This window comes from Pimephales promelas, chromosome 17 (assembly GCF_988280905.1).
Source record: "Pimephales promelas chromosome 17, fPimPro1.hap1.1, whole genome shotgun sequence".
Classification (NCBI taxonomy): domain Eukaryota; kingdom Metazoa; phylum Chordata; class Actinopteri; order Cypriniformes; family Leuciscidae; genus Pimephales; species Pimephales promelas.
Window position 1 is genome coordinate 6,114,207 of NC_142785.1, and position 18,262 is coordinate 6,132,468.

At 36.9% G+C, this 18,262-nt stretch overlaps 2 protein-coding genes across 4 annotated transcripts; both read left to right on the plus strand.

Moving 5' to 3' along the window:
- Positions 1-1,609: 1,609 nt before the first annotated feature.
- Positions 1,610-5,107, plus strand: plbd1b (phospholipase B domain containing 1b). The gene is given in 8 exon segments (XM_089122486.1): positions 1,610-1,850; positions 3,443-3,590; positions 3,726-3,812; positions 3,814-3,902; positions 4,011-4,114; positions 4,800-4,981; positions 4,983-5,003; positions 5,005-5,107. Coding segments are annotated over 8 exon segments (975 nt in total).
- A 976-nt stretch (positions 5,108-6,083) lies between these two features.
- Positions 6,084-17,682, plus strand: kctd17 (potassium channel tetramerization domain containing 17). 3 transcript variants are annotated; one of them, XM_039685383.2, is made up of 7 exons: positions 6,084-6,609; positions 12,068-12,176; positions 12,836-12,927; positions 13,233-13,379; positions 14,855-14,980; positions 15,282-15,410; positions 16,455-17,682. In XM_039685383.2, exons 1-6 carry the CDS (start codon positions 6,250-6,252, stop codon positions 15,384-15,386), a joined length of 939 nt encoding a protein of 312 aa, XP_039541317.1. In that variant the 5' UTR covers positions 6,084-6,249; the 3' UTR covers positions 15,387-15,410; positions 16,455-17,682. The 3 variants fall into 3 exon arrangements, with proteins under 3 accessions (XP_039541317.1, XP_039541322.1, XP_039541320.1); XM_039685386.2 differs by having other exon boundaries at positions 6,087-6,609; positions 13,233-13,331; XM_039685388.2 differs by lacking the exon at positions 15,282-15,410 and having other exon boundaries at positions 6,085-6,609.
- Positions 17,683-18,262: the final 580 nt, after the last annotated feature.

The window sequence follows — 18,262 nt, forward strand, 5'->3', positions numbered from 1 at the left end:
GATCTTTGATATAAAAGGAAGATTTGAAATGGGTCGAAAACTGGAAAGAGATGAAGGTTCAGGATTAGGTTTTTTGATGTATGGTGTTATCGCAGCATGTTTTTAGGCAGACTGGAACAGTGCCCATATATAAGCATTTATTAATGACTGATAATAGACCTGGACCAATTGCCTCCATAGTTTGTTTGATGAAATGTGAAGGAACAATATCATGTGGACATGAAGTGGGCTTAAGGCAGTCCACAATTTCCTTACAGGAGTGCAAGTTGAGTGGCTCAAACTCAGACCATGTGGAGGAGTATAACGGAATCTCTAACAATGTGTATCCAGTCTGAGCCATTTGAGATCTAATATCCAAAACCTTGTTTGTGAAGAAGTTTCCAAAACTTTCACAAAGCGAGACAGAAGGCTCAGGGAAAAAAGTAACAGGTGGATTTAGAACAGAGTCAATAGTGGAGAAGAGGACACGAGAGTTATGCCTATTTTTCTTAATCAGATCAGAGAGATATTTACAATTAGCAGCTTTGGCTGCCCTCTGAAACGTAAAAAGTGAATCTCTCATAATTTCATAAGAGACCTGCAATTTGTCCTTTTTCCACTTGCGCTCGGCCTGTCGGCAGGCCTGTCTGAGAGAGCGCACTGATTCATTAAGCCAAGGAATTGGTACTGATTTACGAAATTTAAGCTTTAATGGAGCAATACTGTTCAAGATGGAAGCACAAGTAGAGTTAAAATAACTGAGATGTTCGTCCGCATCCAAGTTATGTAGAGTAGATTCCGTTTCAGAAGAGTTCCATACCTCGCCAAATGCTACCTTGAACTCCTCACTTGAACGTGTTGTAAAGTTACGAGACATACGCCCCATGGATTGATTGTTTAGAGTTTGACCAGAATATGGAACAGAGAAAAGTACAGGCATATGATCAGAAAAATTGGCATTGCTAATAGTGATATCTGAAACAGATAGTCCATGGGTTAAAATCAAGTCCAAAGTATGACCTTGTTGATGCGTAGGGCCAGTTACCCACTGAACAAGGTCAAAAGACTCAATAAGATTTAAAAACTCCCTGGACAAAGTTAAAGTTGTACAACAGACATGAATATTAAAATCACCAATCAGTAGTATTTTATCATGAGCAATAACAATATCCCCCAGAAATGCAGCAAATTCATTAATAAATTCTGAATTATGTTTAGGAGGACGATATAACAAAGCAACAGTGACAGGGTTAGCTAGTAGTATTTGGAAGAGTTGCAACTCAAAGCTGTTATATGAGTCTGTGGATAAGGATCGGCACGGAAAAGTGTTTTTGAAGACAGTCGCAAGCCCCCCGCCGCGGCCAGATGAGCGCGGGGTATTTAGAAAGTTACAATCCTGAGGTAAAAGTTCAGCAAGCGAGCTTGATTCGCCAGGTTTAATCCATGTCTCAGTAACACAAAGGAAGTCCAGAGCTTGTGCAGTAAAAAGGTCGTTTAAAATGAAAGTTTTGTTTATCAGCGACCGTGTGTTAATAAGGGCTATCTTCAGTACAGATGAGTCACTTACCGCTTGCGTTGCTCGGCACAGTGGTCGAAGGTCGCGGAGATTAGATCCGCCACGGTGGAGACGATGTTTCGTCCTCTGATGACGCGTGGAAATAATAACAGGGATAATCGCGCGAGGCTGCTGGAGCTGAGCCTCGGAAAAACGCCTTCCTGCAACGTGTCCATGGACCTGGCCTCCCAACGAGTAGAATTGGCACCTTGCACTATTCTCCCGAGCCGATACAGCTCTTTGATGAACAGCGAAGCCTCCCCGTTTGCCGCGCCTCCTCCGGCGCTTTTTTTAGGCAAGTCAGGTGTACTGGAAGGTTGGTCGGAAATGGCAATGGGAACGCTCTATATCCAGTAACATCACCTTTAGTAGAGTCCATAACCACACTACGAATGTTAAGCAGTGTTTGGCGGTCATACAACAGGATGGAGTTACAATTTGTGATGATAAGGGAAATAAGTAGAAAAACAACACATGCCAATGGCAAAGTCAAAGAGGGCAACAGACGGCCAGCCAACACCGGCGCCATCTTGCCACCAAAAAAGTCAAATAACCATACCGAGACGTACTGGTCCATTCTCATCTGTGTTTATTCTGCCGGAGTCTCTTCGTACTATTTATATATTCCGATTCAAACGTACGGCTGAATGACATTCAAAACAGCGGTTTCTCTCACTCTCTCAGTACCGACTGCTATACGTATCAAGTGACGCCCTCATCCAAAGGCAGGGCGGGGATATGCAGCTCATTTGCATTTAAGGTGGTATACCCCCCCGAAACAGCTCATTTTTAAGCAGGTCCCAAAATGACATTTTCAAATGGTTATAATAAATTAACTGTGGGGTATTTTGAGCTGAAACTTCACAAATACATTCTGGGGACACCCGAGACCAATATTACATCTTATAAAAAGGGGCATAATTGGTGCCCTTTAAGATTTCCTCTCAAAGAAACTTCTCTTTAAAATATACAAAATGATTTCAAACTATACTATACCTATACTATACTTACCAACAATTACGCACAACCTCCAAAAATTAAATGTGTTAAATAAAACAAATAAAACAAACATTGTTATGCATTTAATCTCACTTTATAGACCAATGTTCTTGCCGCTGACCTTTAATGATTCAGTTAAACCATAAACAAAAATTCTATTAATCTGATTCTATTCATCTGTGATCCAGAATGGCTGAAAGGTTTGTTTGAGTTCCGTGCATGCGTGAATTTGCATTTCCTTCAGCCTGATTATTTAAATTTTGCTGTGAAAGGATCTTTACATTTGCCCAAAAATAAAACTTTTTTTGTTAAAAAAGAAAAAACAAGCCCAGCCCAGGTGAGAAAAAGTAACACAAATGTAACATAACACATTACTTTCCTTAAAAAGTAAAAAGTGACAATTACCAGTATACTTTTAAAGCGAGTAATTCAAAATTGTAAGTAATGCATTTTTAAAGTATATCTTTCCCCAACACTGCACCCAACCGTCAAATCCTGCTTTTACAACGACAACAGACAACCACAAGCACAACAGAAAAAAAAAACATCCAAAACAATGATCAGAGCAAGTAGTTCAGATTGTGTTTAAATTTTATTTTCAGAGACAAACTATCTGTGAAATCAGATCATTGCAACCAAAACGCTTCAACTGAGAAAAAAAAACAAAAAAAAAAACGATGTGCCACCGAAGCGCTCATAAGTGCACTTCAGAAGAGCTTGGCATTGTCATCTGGCTAAAAATGCTTTGACACATGGCCTAGGAACATATTTTTAATGACATGATGGTGAGTAAATGATTGATGGACTCTTTAAGATTTCACTTCCCAAAATAGATATACTGGAACAGCCAAACCCATGAGAGGTCTACCTACTTTAGGTCTTGAAATTTTTATTGATTATTTTTATCAGGGACCTACAATAACCAGTGTATGGTGGTGGACCTGAAAAGAGTTTCACTTGGAAAGCAGATTGATGAATGGAGTCTGACGTTTGTGGAGCAGATTCCTGGTTTGGTGGCATCTTCAGATCAGTCACAAGTGCTGCGTCATGGTTAGGAGTATTTTTATAATAAGGAAATCCTTATGATCAGTCCAATGGAAATTAATTTGAGAGGATGTAAGGTTGGAAACACTGAAGATTTAAAGGTTAAATTGAACAAGATTGAACATGCTTTATAAATCGTCTCAATAAGTTATTGGGCATCCTACAACATACCTTTCCACTCATACATTTACAGAATGAGTGGTTATGGTGCGATGTGGAAAAAGCATGGTGAAGATAGAAGACCTCTATCGACATAAGATTTTCTGCAGGGATCAGGGAATAGTCACTAATCTGGACACCTTGAAATACAATATGAGATATAATGGTGAGTTTAGGATCTCTCTTTGGAAAGTTTTCAAAAATGTTTCTTCAAACTAATCTGTGTGTCTTTATAATCTCATTTCTTTGATGAACAGTAGCACTTGTCATGCAGATTACAGAAAAGACCCATATTCAAAGAAGCAACCTTGCAAATCCATCTGCTGCCGTAATGATCTGAGGCTCCAACGACCTATTCCAGGGGGATGTTATGATACGGTAGAGAAATAAGTCATATATGTGTTGCTAGTAAAGGGGACCTATATGTAAAATTCACTTTTACATTGAACATGTGTGTCGGCAGTGTACACAACCACACTATAATGGTAAAAATCCACCCAATCCTGGTCCTGTATATTTCACTTTAACACATGTATCTAATAATATCTAATATACACATGCAATTTCTTTACTTGCTGTTTACGTCCACAGACATAAATGACTGTGTTTGTAAACTGTGTGTGTTTTTGACAACCTGTGCATTCAGAAAATGGAAATCAGAAGTTTAGACTAAAATGGCTTTAAATGATAAAGAACTGCAATGTCACATGAGCGTGACTGCGATAGAGATGATTATCAAAACCAAATTAATGTTTTCGTTTTTGCCAGAGTATCCAAGGGACAAGCTGTAAAGGCTCCGCCCTCTTCTGAAAAGCAGGGAGTAGCAGGTCATTTGCATTTAAAGATACATGCACAAAAACTGCATTTTTTTTCCCTTCCAAATGGGCATTTACAACATGGTACAGTAAATAATCTGTGGGATATTTTGAGCTGAAACTTCACAGACACATTCTGACACATGAGACTTATATTACATCTTGTAAAAAGGGGCAAAATATATTCTCCTTTAAATAAAAGCCAGCATAAATCCGATTCTAATGGAGGCTGCATCCAATCCATTTAGGTAACAGATTACCACATGGTCCAGATGTTTCTGGCCAAATCTGTGAACAGACCCACTACTCAGGATGGTCTACCACCTTTCTCTTGGAGTTGTTTCAATCGGACAGCTCATCAGGGGTTCCCTCAGACCTACAACTTCTCATTCATCACTATTCAGCCACTTCTTTTTGGTTCCAGAGGTCGACAGTCTGCTACAGTGTTTAAACAGATGCAAGACTCGAAAATTATTTAATCAACTTTGCATCAGATATTTATAGGTAGCTTTACAAAGTCATTAGGTACGTTTTAACCGCACAATACTTTTTGTGAGATTAAATGCATAATACTTGTTTATGCAATAAAAGTTGCTTTACTAACTTGTCTAATATGAGATCTGTGTTCATGACAAAGCCTATACTGTCATGAGTGATACATATTACCAAAAAGCACAAATTAGAATGTCCGTCAACCAATCATAATCAAACATTCAACAGCCGGTAGTAAAAAAATGAAATAAAATAAAATAAAAAAATAAACTGAGTAGGCTTGAACAAAGTTAGCAATGAATAAAAAAGAAATATATTTTATTCAAATAATTGTATTCATTTTTTTTAATTATGAGAGTACTTTAATATTATTTTAATATTGTTTATATCATTTTAATTTATTTGAACTATGAACTAGTATTATTTTAATATTATTTATATAAATTTGTTTTCTTTTTCATTTTCACTGTTTCCCTCTCCAGTGTGTAAATGATGATTGTAAGAAAATAAATAAATAATTGATCAAAAAAAATAATAATAATAAATCTGTTTTCTTAAAGTCCTCGCAAGCTGAATACCTTGTTACAGGCTGAATAGATGTTAAATTTACAGTTTGAATCTACATCATAATTAGATGTGATATTTTATCAGTGAAATGTTGTTAGTTATATATAGCCTAGCTACCCACATGGTAAAAAATGATGGGAAAACATTAAAAAAGGCATAAACGTTATAAGTATTATTTTAAATATTTTGTTATAGGCTGAGGCTCGTTACAAAATATAATATTGGATTTGTCCCACTCGAGCTGAACTAAGTTTGTGTAAAACCTGATAATAATCATGTTATCAAAATAATGAAAATGTACCGAAGGGCAAGTCACAAATTTAACTAAGGTCCTAGAATCTTAAATATTTTTAAGAATGCAGAATTAAAAATGGCTAAATGCATTCCTCATCCTAGATTCTGATTCTGCACTGGTTTCTGCGTCAAAAGAGCATCAACTGGTAAGTGGGCGGGGCGAACACAACGCAGGATACGAGCCAATCAACTGCCGCGCTTATTCTACTTCTATGACACAGGGAAAAAAAACAGTAGCACGCCGCTTGCTTCACCGTGGGAGATAGAAGAACGGCACCCGAACAGCATAGCATCCGAGCCGCACCGACAGTCCGCATCAGACCAGCCTCAGTGTAGTGCACCCTAATGGCAACGGAGGACAAAGGAAACACGGCGGCGCCCCAGGCTTTACCGGAAACGGGATCCCTTTCAGCAGCAACAACACACGGCAATCTAAACAATAATAACAACAACAATAACAACAACAAAGACAACGAGGGAAGCGAAGGTGCCACAACAGCCACGGCTACAGCTGTTGAATCCAGTGGCTCTGAAAATATCATAGGAAACGGTTCAGCTGTGAATACCACCGGAGGCAGTAACGGCAAATGGGTCCGTCTGAACGTCGGTGGGACGGTGTTTCTAACAACACGACAAACGCTGCTAAAGGAACAGACTTCATTTCTGTACCGACTGTGCCAGCAGCAAGACTTGCATTCGGACACGGTAAGGCAGCAGGGAGTGAGGTTAATGCATGACTAGGGCGCTGAAGTGTATTAATGATGCGACGGGGGTCTTCAGTCAGATGGATGTGCGCGTGCTACGTTGTTGATTATTAATGCAGGACCCCTAGTGTTTGTGCATATCGCAGTTATTATTAGCCAGTCAAATTTTACTGCATGATTCAATTTATGACATAATGTGATACTCCTGAAGCTGATTTTGTGTAGAGGGAAGTCCTCTTGATGGGGTCATCAGTACAGTACTGTACATCCTAAATGTATTGCAGCTCGTGAAGTCATACCTTGGATGTAAATAATGAAGCTTTTTTTATTATTAGGCTATAAGTGTTTTTTATTATTTTTATTGATACTCTCATCATTGTCTAAACAGTTTTTTAAGCAAAGTTTTGGACAGCATAGTGGTCAACTATTTGTTGTTTTATTGTGCAGAAATACATTTTGATTTGGTTATAAGACAAGATACTCCATGTTAAATGACCCAATGGAAATGAGCCTAAGGTATTCCAAAGAAAAGCATCCATATCTTATAGAACTGATTTTTCAGAATGTAAAGCACATGGCAGGACCAGAGCAAATATCACCTTATGCAAACCCTTATGTGAAGCGGGCCTTATTATCACTGACCCACTTCAATAAAATGTTTTCTTCTGGCAGCGAAGGTAAATATCATATTATTTCCTGTTGGCAGATGTCTTTATGCGTCTGCTTGGAAGGCCCAAATCTAATAAAACTGCATGTAATTCTAGTTTGATGCCAAATATAGGCTAATTGTTTTAGTGTTTCCAATAGCACTTGACAGAAACACTTGTAACATGACCACATGCAGAATGGGACCGACAATAATACCTACAACCTCACCTGCAATATGGTACCTCCTTTAGTATACATTTTAAACGCATGACAATCAGTGATTAGAAAAGCCAATGGATGGGGAATATATGAAATCTCTGGATGATTTTGAATTGTATTGTTTTTTTGCCATATACAAATTATGTTTTTAAGTTAACATTGTTCCATGTCTTCTCATGGGTCATCATCTATGGTAACAATTTACAGTATGGTGATTTCAGGTTGATTGGGACACCTTTTCCAATTCCTCTCAATAGCAAAAGTGTCCCAATCCCTGACCTCACCCTTATGCATTTTTGCTTTTTTCCCACTTTACAGTAATGCCTGTTTCTTTTTAAATGTATCGTAATTTATGGTTAGTTAGTTATCATATCAAATTTAATGTTAGTTATTGGAAAAAATGCAAATAATAATAATTTTTCTGAAATATATATATTTTTAAGCTTCATTGTCTTTAAGAAAGTATAATTTCTCAATTTCTGTCTTTTGGTTTTTGGGTTAAATATGGTGAGATTTACCGATATAAATTTAAATGCGTGTTGTATGTGTCTTTTAATCTTAAGGCATACAAAAAGTATTTAACAGATGGTACTCTGCCTTCACAGTATCCACCCCCTCCCAAGCTATCCTCTTAAATTCCCTCCTTTTATTCCACACTTCCGCACAGTGAATGACGAGGCACAGACGATCACTCATCACAGCTCAGTTATTATGGGCCGCTGTGGTGTTGTGTGCTCTTTCACTGCTCATGTCACTCTTCTAATGAGATTACAGTCATGGCACCTTGACGACTCCCAGCCCTCTGCACTAAAATATCTATGGAGGCTTCTCTGTTCTATTCCTGGACTGCTCTGTTCTTCATTGCTAGTTTACATATGCATTTTTCTCTTTAAAAGAGTTTGGGTGTGTATATATATATATATATATATTAGGGCTGTGCAAAAATTAATTGCGATTAATCGCATCCAAAATAAAAGTCTGTGTTTACATAATATATTTGTGCGTGCTGTATATAATTATTTTGTATATATAAATACCTATGCATGTATGTATATATTTAAGAATTATTTGCACTTAAATTCTGTATATATATATATATATATATATATAAATACATAATCTATATTATATAAATATAAATATTTTATATATGAATAACACATTTTCTTAAATATATACATGCATGTGTTTGTATTTATATAGACAAAATAATTATATACAGCACACACAAATATATTATGTAAACACAGACTTTTATTTTGGATGCGATTAATCGCAATTAATTTTTGCACAGCCCTAATATATATATATATATATATATATATATATATATATGTTTAAAGAATATTGGTAGCCAAACAGTTTCATACATATTGACGTCTATAGTTTATTTATTTTTATTTAATTTTTTTTTGGTCCATACAATGGACGTCAAGGGGAACCGAAACTGTTTGGTTACCAATACTCATAGAATTTAAATTTTTGGGTGAACTATCCCCTAAAAACTGTGCTTTTAACATGATCCAGAATTGGTTCTGTTAAAAATCGTCAATTTGGCTTTCCTATTGCTTGCTGTGATGCTTAATGTGACACAGGTTATTATGCGGTTCTGTTTTGAAATTAATACGCTCTTTGTTTGCCTACCAGGTATTTCCCATGGGATGCAGTTAGTTTCCTATCGGGACGTAGTTCTTACACTTCCTTGTGCAACTGCTGAGTTAAACGTTAACGCAAGATGAGTGTGAACAGATAACGAACTTGTTTGATTTGAATTCAGTGTGTTTAAGGCATATACAGTAGTATTGTGTGTAAAATCCCCTGTGTTCGTTCTCGTGTTCTTGTGAAATCCCGAGCGGGACAACAGCTTGTCTCTTCTGACTCACTGAAGGAGTCATGCGCAGGTGTTGTCATGCCTGCTGCTGTCAAGTCTAGTCATGTGAACTGTGTGGCTGTCTTCTGCACTTACTGGTTCGAAAATGGGATTTGTTTACGTGTGTGTGTGTGTTTGCTTATCATGCGTAAATTAATTTCTGTGCTACTATTATCTGTGAGATTTCGTGCTGCTAATGGAAATAAATATTTGTAAATGCTTTTTGCAACTCTGTATGTGATAATTAGTTTGCAGTCTAATGTTGTTCATGTCCATGTTGTCCATCTGTTAGTCCCAAAATGATTGCAGAATTTACTTTGCTTTTTACTGATTGCAGATTATATACAATATGTACCGTCATACCGGCGGTGTGTAGCTGATACAATTGTTGCATATCCAAATGGCCTCAAAGAGCACTATTTAAAGTGTGGGAGTAGGGTTGGGAGTTAAAACTCGATTCCAATTCCGTAGTCCGATACTTTAAACTATTAAAATTTCGATTCCTATTATCGATTCCTGTGTGTGCATTTTAATGTGATTTTCAAGCTCAAGAAGATGCGAAAGAGAACTCAATTCGGCACTAAGAGCCACATCTCATTTAGCGCACGAATACCAAATGGAGTTCTCTTTCGCATCTTCTTGCGCTTGAACTAACAAATGCACACAAAATTATGTCAAAATATCCTCCTAAACACAGAAGAAGAAGAAAAAACGCATTTGTAACAGTATATTGGAGCCTCCATAAAGGTTGAAAGTGACAGTAGCCTAATAAATCTGCCGCCGTCTGTGTCATTACTGTTAATCAAAGAACAAAAGAAAAAGAAAATGACTCTCTGATCTTGACTGATATCTTGACAATATTGTATTTATAAAAAGAAAATGCTTATTTTACATTTGATTTCAGTTTCTGAATTTTGTCCAGTTGTATATATTTGTGCTATTGCTTATTTGTTATTTACTGTTAACTAGTCTTTAATAATGTTTTAAATTAGTCCAGTTGTTTTGCTGTGGTATTTTTGTTAAAACCATAGGTTTGATATAATATCAAACACACATGTTTTCACTTTACAGCAATTAAAACTTCAACCCTAGTTTTAGAGGGGACCTCTACTAACTGAAAAACATTCTTATTAATGGTTATAACTTTATAACATAACAATAAATTACCCACATAAATAACTTTTTTAACGTAATACCATGTAGAGCCCTATGATTTCTGTGATGCGAATGCAGTCACATATGGAATTTACTGAATACAGCAGAATATCACCAAAATTGTGCAAAGAAATGTTTGTACAAATGAATCAAATCTAGCTTGTTGTGTAGGTGTTAGAGGCAGACCGATATATCGGCAGGCCATTATCGGCCGATATTAGGCATTTTTCAAACTATCGGTATCGGCAGTTATAATGGCCGATAAATGAATATTTTAAAAAATAAAATAAAAAAGGAGGAAACACGCTTGAACCATGTCATGAGTGTTGGAGTTGTATAGTTTGTCCACCAGAGGGCACTCTACACAGTCCCTGTTGGCAACACTCGTTGAGTTGGTCACGTCACGAGACATACATTGCTTAAATAATTAAAAGAACAAAAAAAAAATAATTATTAAAAGAACATCCCCATCAGTTCTCTTAACTCAAATAAGCATGACACAATTTGTGACTATCATGTCCAGTTTTGCTGCTGTTAAATAAGCCGAGAGTAAAGCGGAATTAGCTAGTATAGTGTAGTCCTTTTAACTTTTCACAATGTGACTGAAGTATTTCTTTAATAGCGCGTGACAGTTATAGCAATGACACGTATCATCTCTCCTTGGCCTGTTATATTGAAAATGTATGTTTTACAATTTGTTGCGCGTTTCTGAAATAATAATTTTTAAAAAATATCAGCCGATATATCGGATTTTAAAACCAATAAATATTTGTATCGTATCGGGCTTCAAAATCCTTTATCGGTCGGGCTCTAGTAGGTGTGTTATTCAAGTCATTGTTGTGAATCTGCTGTGTTATCTCATTTATGCCCTCTGCTTTCTCTTATAGTGCTGCTTTTATAACCTCGCAGTGCTGCTATTTAGTCTTCTTGAGCCTTCTTTTATGCCAACATCTTCCTCTTTCTTTTTACCTCTTTCACCCTGATGTGCTTCTATGCAATCCCTTGTTCTCTGATTCCTCTTTGTGCCTTTTGAGTGCTCTTGCCCTGGGCTCAGTTGTGTAATGCTCTCTGTAGGGCATTTTGTACTAGGGTATGATGTAGCTTATATGGTTCCCTACTCCGTAGGTCGTGTCTCGATAGAGCTGCGCTGAGCTCGTAGGCCCAGGGTAATTCATTGCAAAGAGGAGACCCTTAGCCATTCTGGGACAATGACCGTGGCCATGCTAATGTGACCTCTGCTCACTGCCACTTTCCGCATGCCCTTTCCTTTAATGTTCATCCTCTCTTGTGCCAAGTCACATTTTATTCCCTGAGGTGATGTGCTGTTCAGTGCATCCTGCACTGCAGTTAAACAGCTTTAGCACAGAGTTAGTCACATTTGCATAGGGAATAGTTGCCACATTATTAAATATTAGCAAGGTAACTACATCTAATATTGGTAAAATATTATATACATCATTAATAAATATTATTATATGTTGCATATTTAATGATATTGTACTTACACAAGTAAATACCACATTGTATTTAATTATTAAACTGAGAGACCTGTGATGTGTTTGTGTAGGATGAAACTGGCGCTTATGTGATTGACCGAGATCCCACCTATTTTGGTCCCATACTCAACTATCTGCGACATGGGAAGCTGGTTTATAACAAGGAGTTGGCAGAAGAAGGTCTGTTCATTTATTCTCAGAACTGTTGTCACTTGTCGGACTATGCATTTTCAAATTTATGGTAATACAATTTTAATACTATAATTTGAATATTATAATAATATAGTTTAATATTAACGCATAACTATTGATGCACTGGTACCATATGATTATCACCCAGTATTAGAGATTTTTATTTTTTATTTATCGATATTATTCAGTTGTGCTATTTTAGTATTATTAATGTCATATAGTAGTATGTATTAATGCTTTTGAATTCAATTCACATTTATTTGTATAGCGCTTTTCACAATACACATATTGTTTCAATGCAGCTTTACAGAAAACGCATGTCTACATTACAATTTACTGTAATGGATTTGTTTGCATTACACTTTTAGTTCTATTTTTGTCTGTTTTTATTAGTCGATATTTTATTGTACATGGTAATTTCCACTATTTTTACATTTAGATTGTTTTTTCATTTATTTAATATTTAAAAACACTAATATAATAGCACTGTTAAATGTAATCTTGCCTTTATTCACAGTATTTACAACAATTTTTAGTTTTAGGTGTTGAATTTTTTAATATTTATCATTTCAATATCGGTGCATATCTAGTCAAAACACATAACTGTATGAAAAAATTGTAAAAATGAAGTGTGTCTGTGCCGTCAGGTGTCTTGGAGGAAGCAGAGTTCTACAACATCACACCGCTGATTAAATTAATCAAAGAAAGGATTCTTGAGCGAGACTCCAAGGCTACACAAGTAATGAGCAGGGTGTTTTATCAATGCCTCCCATGTTGCTTAATTTTTTGGAAATAAAAGGCCATTGTTTTTTTTTCCATTAGTTTTCAGCTTCATCACCTTCTCCGCACTATATTTCTGTCCGTCTCAGTTTCTACTGTACATTTGTGTCTATATTTGCGTGCTTATGCAACAGCCGTCAGTTTCCCACCCACTCTCGCTCTTCTTTCCATACTTGCCTTTTTTGCTATTCTCCTCCACTACCCACCACATTTCTTTTTTTACTCTTCACCAGTCTTCATCCTCTCCCTCTGTCTCTCACACAGCAGGTACCACCAAAGCACGTGTATCGGGTGTTGCAGTGTCAGGAAGAGGAGCTGACCCAGATGGTGTCCACCATGTCGGACGGCTGGAAGTTTGAGCAGGTCAGCGTGCGCGCCTGCCGAAAACCCCGCCCCGGACTGCTCTGGACTGTGGGTTGGACTGACACTGAGTTGATTTCCCTTCCCCTGATCCTAATTTTCCCAGTGTTCAATTCTCCCCTCAGATTCAGAGTCCAGTAGCATAGCTAAAGTGTGAAATTAAACTTTTGCCATGTGCATCCATCTGGATTTTACGTGGTCAGTTGCACCAAAACCTCTTAATCATTATGCGTTGTTGAAAAATGACAAACTATATGATAGCCAGACCGATATTATCGGCCGATATTAGGCATTTTCCAAACTATCGGTATCGGCAGTTATAATGGCCAATAAATGCATATTTCAAAAATAAAATAAAAACGGACGAAACACGCTTGAACCATGTCATGAGTTTGAAATGTTGTATAGTTTGTCCACCAGAGGGCACTCTACACCGTTCCTGTTGGCAAACCTCGTTGAGTTGGGCACGATACATACATTGCTTGAATAACATCAGTTCTCTTAACTCAAATAAGCATGACAAAATTTGTGACTATCATGTCCAGTTTAAAATAAATAAATAAAGAAAGAAAGAAAACATCGGCCGATATATCGGAATATCGGATTTTAAAACCAAAAATATTTGTATTGGTATCGGCCTTCAAAATCCTTTATCGGTCGGGCTCTACTATATGATATTCCAGCTTTGGCGGCATGTAGTTTTGCACATCCCTAATGATATTTTGAAAAGTGGAAAACTATATTCTAACAAAATAAGAATGATTAAGACCAATAAGATACGTTACCATTACACCAATAAGATACGTTTCTTAAAGGAATAGTTCAATAGCTCATTTCATTCCAAACCTGTATTCATTCTTCTGTAAAAACACAAAAGAAGATATTTTGAAGAACATTGGTAACCAAACAACATTGGTGCCTATTGACTTCCATTTTATAGACATATCTATCTATCTATCTATCTATCTATCTATCTATCTATCTATCTATCTATCTATCTATCTATCACAAAAAAATGCTCCACACAACAAAAAAATGCTCCACACAAGAAAGAAAGCCATACAGGTTTGAAATGACATGAGGGTGAGTAAATGATTTTTGGGTGAACTATCCCAATACCAGTTTAGGGTGAATACCAATTTAGACAGTAATGCTCATGGTGTGAGACACTAAAAAACAATGCAAGACATGAGTAACAATTCAGTTCAATGCAACTTTCAATATCGTACATAAATCCAGTTCAACATTTAAAGAAAAATCCAGGCTAAGTATCTATTATCCTATATTGCACAAAATGATTGGTTCACACAAAAAGTATGCATCCATAAAGCACAAGACACGATCAGCGTGCCAACTTGACTAGTTGACCACCCTAAATTATCTCTAATGAATGCTATGAAGAAGTTTTTGGTACAGCTGACTAGGCATTAGATGTTTTCCTTCATGGCCCTCTCCCCTTTCCTCAAATCTCAAGTGCTTGTCATTAAGAAATCTCTCTCTTTCTTGGCTGTTCTTTGCTTTTCAAGATGGTGAACATTGGCTCATCTTACAGCTATGGAACAGAGGACCAGGCTGAATTTCTGTGTGTGGTGTCAAAAGAGCTGCACACCTCGGGTGGGGGTTTGGGGACGGAGCAGAGCCACAAGACTAAGGTTGGAGAACCTACAGACGCATACAGACACACGTAACGGCTCATCGTTTTCGATCGTGTCATCTCACAAACACCGTAAAGCACAGTTCCACTGACACATTTCTCAAAAACATGCTTACGACCTACAAAATCTGCTTCTTTTCATCTCATTTCACATCAATAGCCTTGAGATCCTCCCACACCAACTCTTCACAAATTCATAAATCTTTTTCATTTTTTATTTTTTTTGGTATGCCATCATCTGTCGTGCTACGATCCCACCGGTTTCTGTTCACCCTGTTGTCCACTCATAACACAACTAGACCTCGGACACACAGGAGGAAGATGGAGCGAGGAAGGAGGAGGAGGAGGATGAGGAGGAAGTGGGAGAAAGAAATGCCACCCCCAATGAGTGGATTAGAGATTAGCAGAAACTTGTGTCAAAGGAATTGGTGAGGAAATGCTGTCATGTTGGTTGTATTAGTTGTAGATGTACAAAATTCTAGCAGTCTGAGGGTTTTGGTAAATTGCATTTCAGTGCACCAAATAAGACGCACACAAAGAAACAACAATAAATCTATATTAGTTTGTTTGGCTGTGAAAATAGTCTTATGAGACAGGTTGTTTGAAGAGGATTTATCCAACTAGTTTGACTTGTATGAGTACAGTGCAGTGAAATGCAATAGCTTTTGCCTCCTTGCAACTCCCAAGCATGATTTTCCCTCATAAGAATCTATTTCCTATGTAAACATAATTCACTTAGTGTCCAGACAAACTATTGTGCGGTACTGAACTTTGAATATAAACTTGGATACATATATCTTAAAAATTGGATTTTTTTAGCACAGGTCACTTGACCAGAAATGGCGAACGAATGACTCAACCAAATGACTTCAATATTTAGCACAGCGTCTGCTCCATAAACTGCCATTGAGTCACTGCCATTTCCACCCATATCCACATCTCCAGCAAAAAATTATCTTTGTATTTGTCATAATTACATGAAACATACAAGGAGGCATATTTCTCACTCTACACTATCCATATCCAAAGTTACTAGTTATTATATATTTCTTTAGTTATTATACACCAGTGTTCAGAAGTTCCAGGGTCTGTAATATATTTTTTAATGTTTAAAAAAAAAAAAACTCTTGCTTATCCTCAGGCTAAAATGTATTGGTCTTCAGTGTCACATGATCCTTCAGAAATCATTCTAATATGTTGATTTGCTGCTCAAGTAACATTTCTTCTTATTATTAATGTTTAAATCTTTTGTGCTGCTTAATATTTTTGTGGGAATTGACACATTTGTTATCAGGTTCAAAAGAGGATAACAATCGTCTGTAATATTATAAATGCCCTTAACTTTTGATCAAATTAATGCATCCGTGCAGGAAAAAAAGTACAAATTTCTTCCAAAGAAATCATACTGACCCCAAACTTTTGAACACTAGTGTATTTCTGTGACCATAATATGTTTTCCAACTCTTTTGCAGCTGTTCCAGATCCATGGGTCCCGGATGTAGGATACAAAGAATTTTATTTTTCTAGATATCCATGTTTTTTCCATATGCTCATGATGCTGTTTTTATAGCCAGACTTTTTTAGATTTGTTGACTCGAACAACGGGTATTAGTGGGGGACTTCACAACCAGCAGCAAAAACAAATGAATTGAAATCCTAAAAGCAAAAAGCACCTGAGGTGTTAAGAAAAGATCACAATTACTATCTTAGTACATGGTGCAACATAGTTATAGTAATGTATGTAAATACAATGCATTTAAACACTAACTAAAAGACTTAAGGCCTCTTCACACCAAGAAAGATTACTATAACGATAGCTATATTAGCATCGTTCTGAGATCGGCTTCTCTGTCACTTTAAATGTTCGAGCTGGATGGATTCTGATTGGCTGTCATTCATCAGCTAGATAAAATCTTTCTGAAAGTGATTCCAACGATATCGTTTCTCTGTGCTGTTATCGATATAGCTGTGGTGTGAACTCTGCTATTCTTTAATATTGAGAACGATTTACAGAACTATATCTTTATAGTTATCGTTCTTGGTGTGACCGGGGCTTTAGTCTGGCAATGTGAGACTGTAATCAGTTATTGAGTATTTAGTGTTTAGGTTTTGCACATTTGCTATAGCAGAAGAAGGGCGAAGGGTCGTGTCCTGTTCCATCCAGCATCAGTTGTGGGTAAATAGCCAGCAGTGTCACCCTGGCAGACCACCAGCAGTGCACTTTACCCACATTTACAGTCTGTTAAAGTTCATTTTGACAGTTGTTGGCGCCGGTTAGAAGGTCACGGTGTCATTAGAGGTCATTGGGATATTACAGGGCTCGGGAGAATTCTGGTTGCGTTTGTATGCTGTACGTGGATTTTTACAGTTTTTCTGAATTGCTAAAACACATTTCTTGAAACCATCACTCACTTTCTCAAAACCTTATACACAAAACCACATTTTCCTCAAACAATTGCCTCAAAATCATTTTTCCTGTGCTCAAAATCAAACAATGCTCTCAGATCATACACACAGCAAGTCAAAATTATAAACACTACAGCACTACATAAAAAAATGGACAACACAGAATCCAAAGCATGCAGTTACTGAAAAAAAGTATATTGTAACTAAATAAACTCATTTTGCAAATATGTAAAAAAAAAAAGTATAATGACAATTTACAGTAATAAGGTGAATAAATTATTTTACTGTATCCACTGCAAGTGTATTGTACTGAATGTTTAATAGTAGGCATATCGAATGTCTGTATATTCACCACTTGCATACTGTGAAAATACAGCGACCCAACTACAAAAGCCAAAAAGGTTACTGTAAAAACCTCAATGTTACAGTAAAGTACACTCAGAAGAGGTCAGTGAGAGAGACTGATTCTGCTTCAGCATCATGTCTTCATTTTGGTCCGACCGGAGGAGTTGTCATCTCTGAGGTAAAGGGAAAAACCCTGAAGCAGATCCAGCCTCGACAACACTATACACACCTGTTCTTCCTCGTCCTCATCCTCTTCCTGCTTGTTCAGTACCTCTTACACATACTCCTCTGTCTCTCCCTCATTTTGAGTAAATTGTGGGACTGACTCTGAACTGACTTGTATTATGTAGAGTTGGTTGGGTCACATCATTAGAAATAAGTGTGAACAATTTTGAGTCGTAGTGTGTAAACGGTGACGACTGTGTTGCAGTTGTGTTTAGCATTTTGCAACACAGTGCAGAATGTGTTTTGAGTTTTGAAAAAAGAGTGCATGAGATTTGTAAACAGCGTTTTAACCACCTGAACTTGT

Excerpts from the sequence above, each read along its gene's own strand:
- kctd17 (XM_039685383.2), top strand. The coding sequence starts at position 6,250 with ATGGCAACGGAGGACAAAGGAAACACGGCGGCGCCCCAGGCTTTACCG. Across the intron at positions 12,928-13,232 it reads GAGACTCCAAGGCTACACAA|CAGGTACCACCAAAGCACGT; the intron begins GTAATGAGCAGG and ends TCTCTCACACAG. Across the intron at positions 14,981-15,281 it reads AGCAGAGCCACAAGACTAAG|ACCTCGGACACACAGGAGGA; the intron begins GTTGGAGAACCT and ends TAACACAACTAG.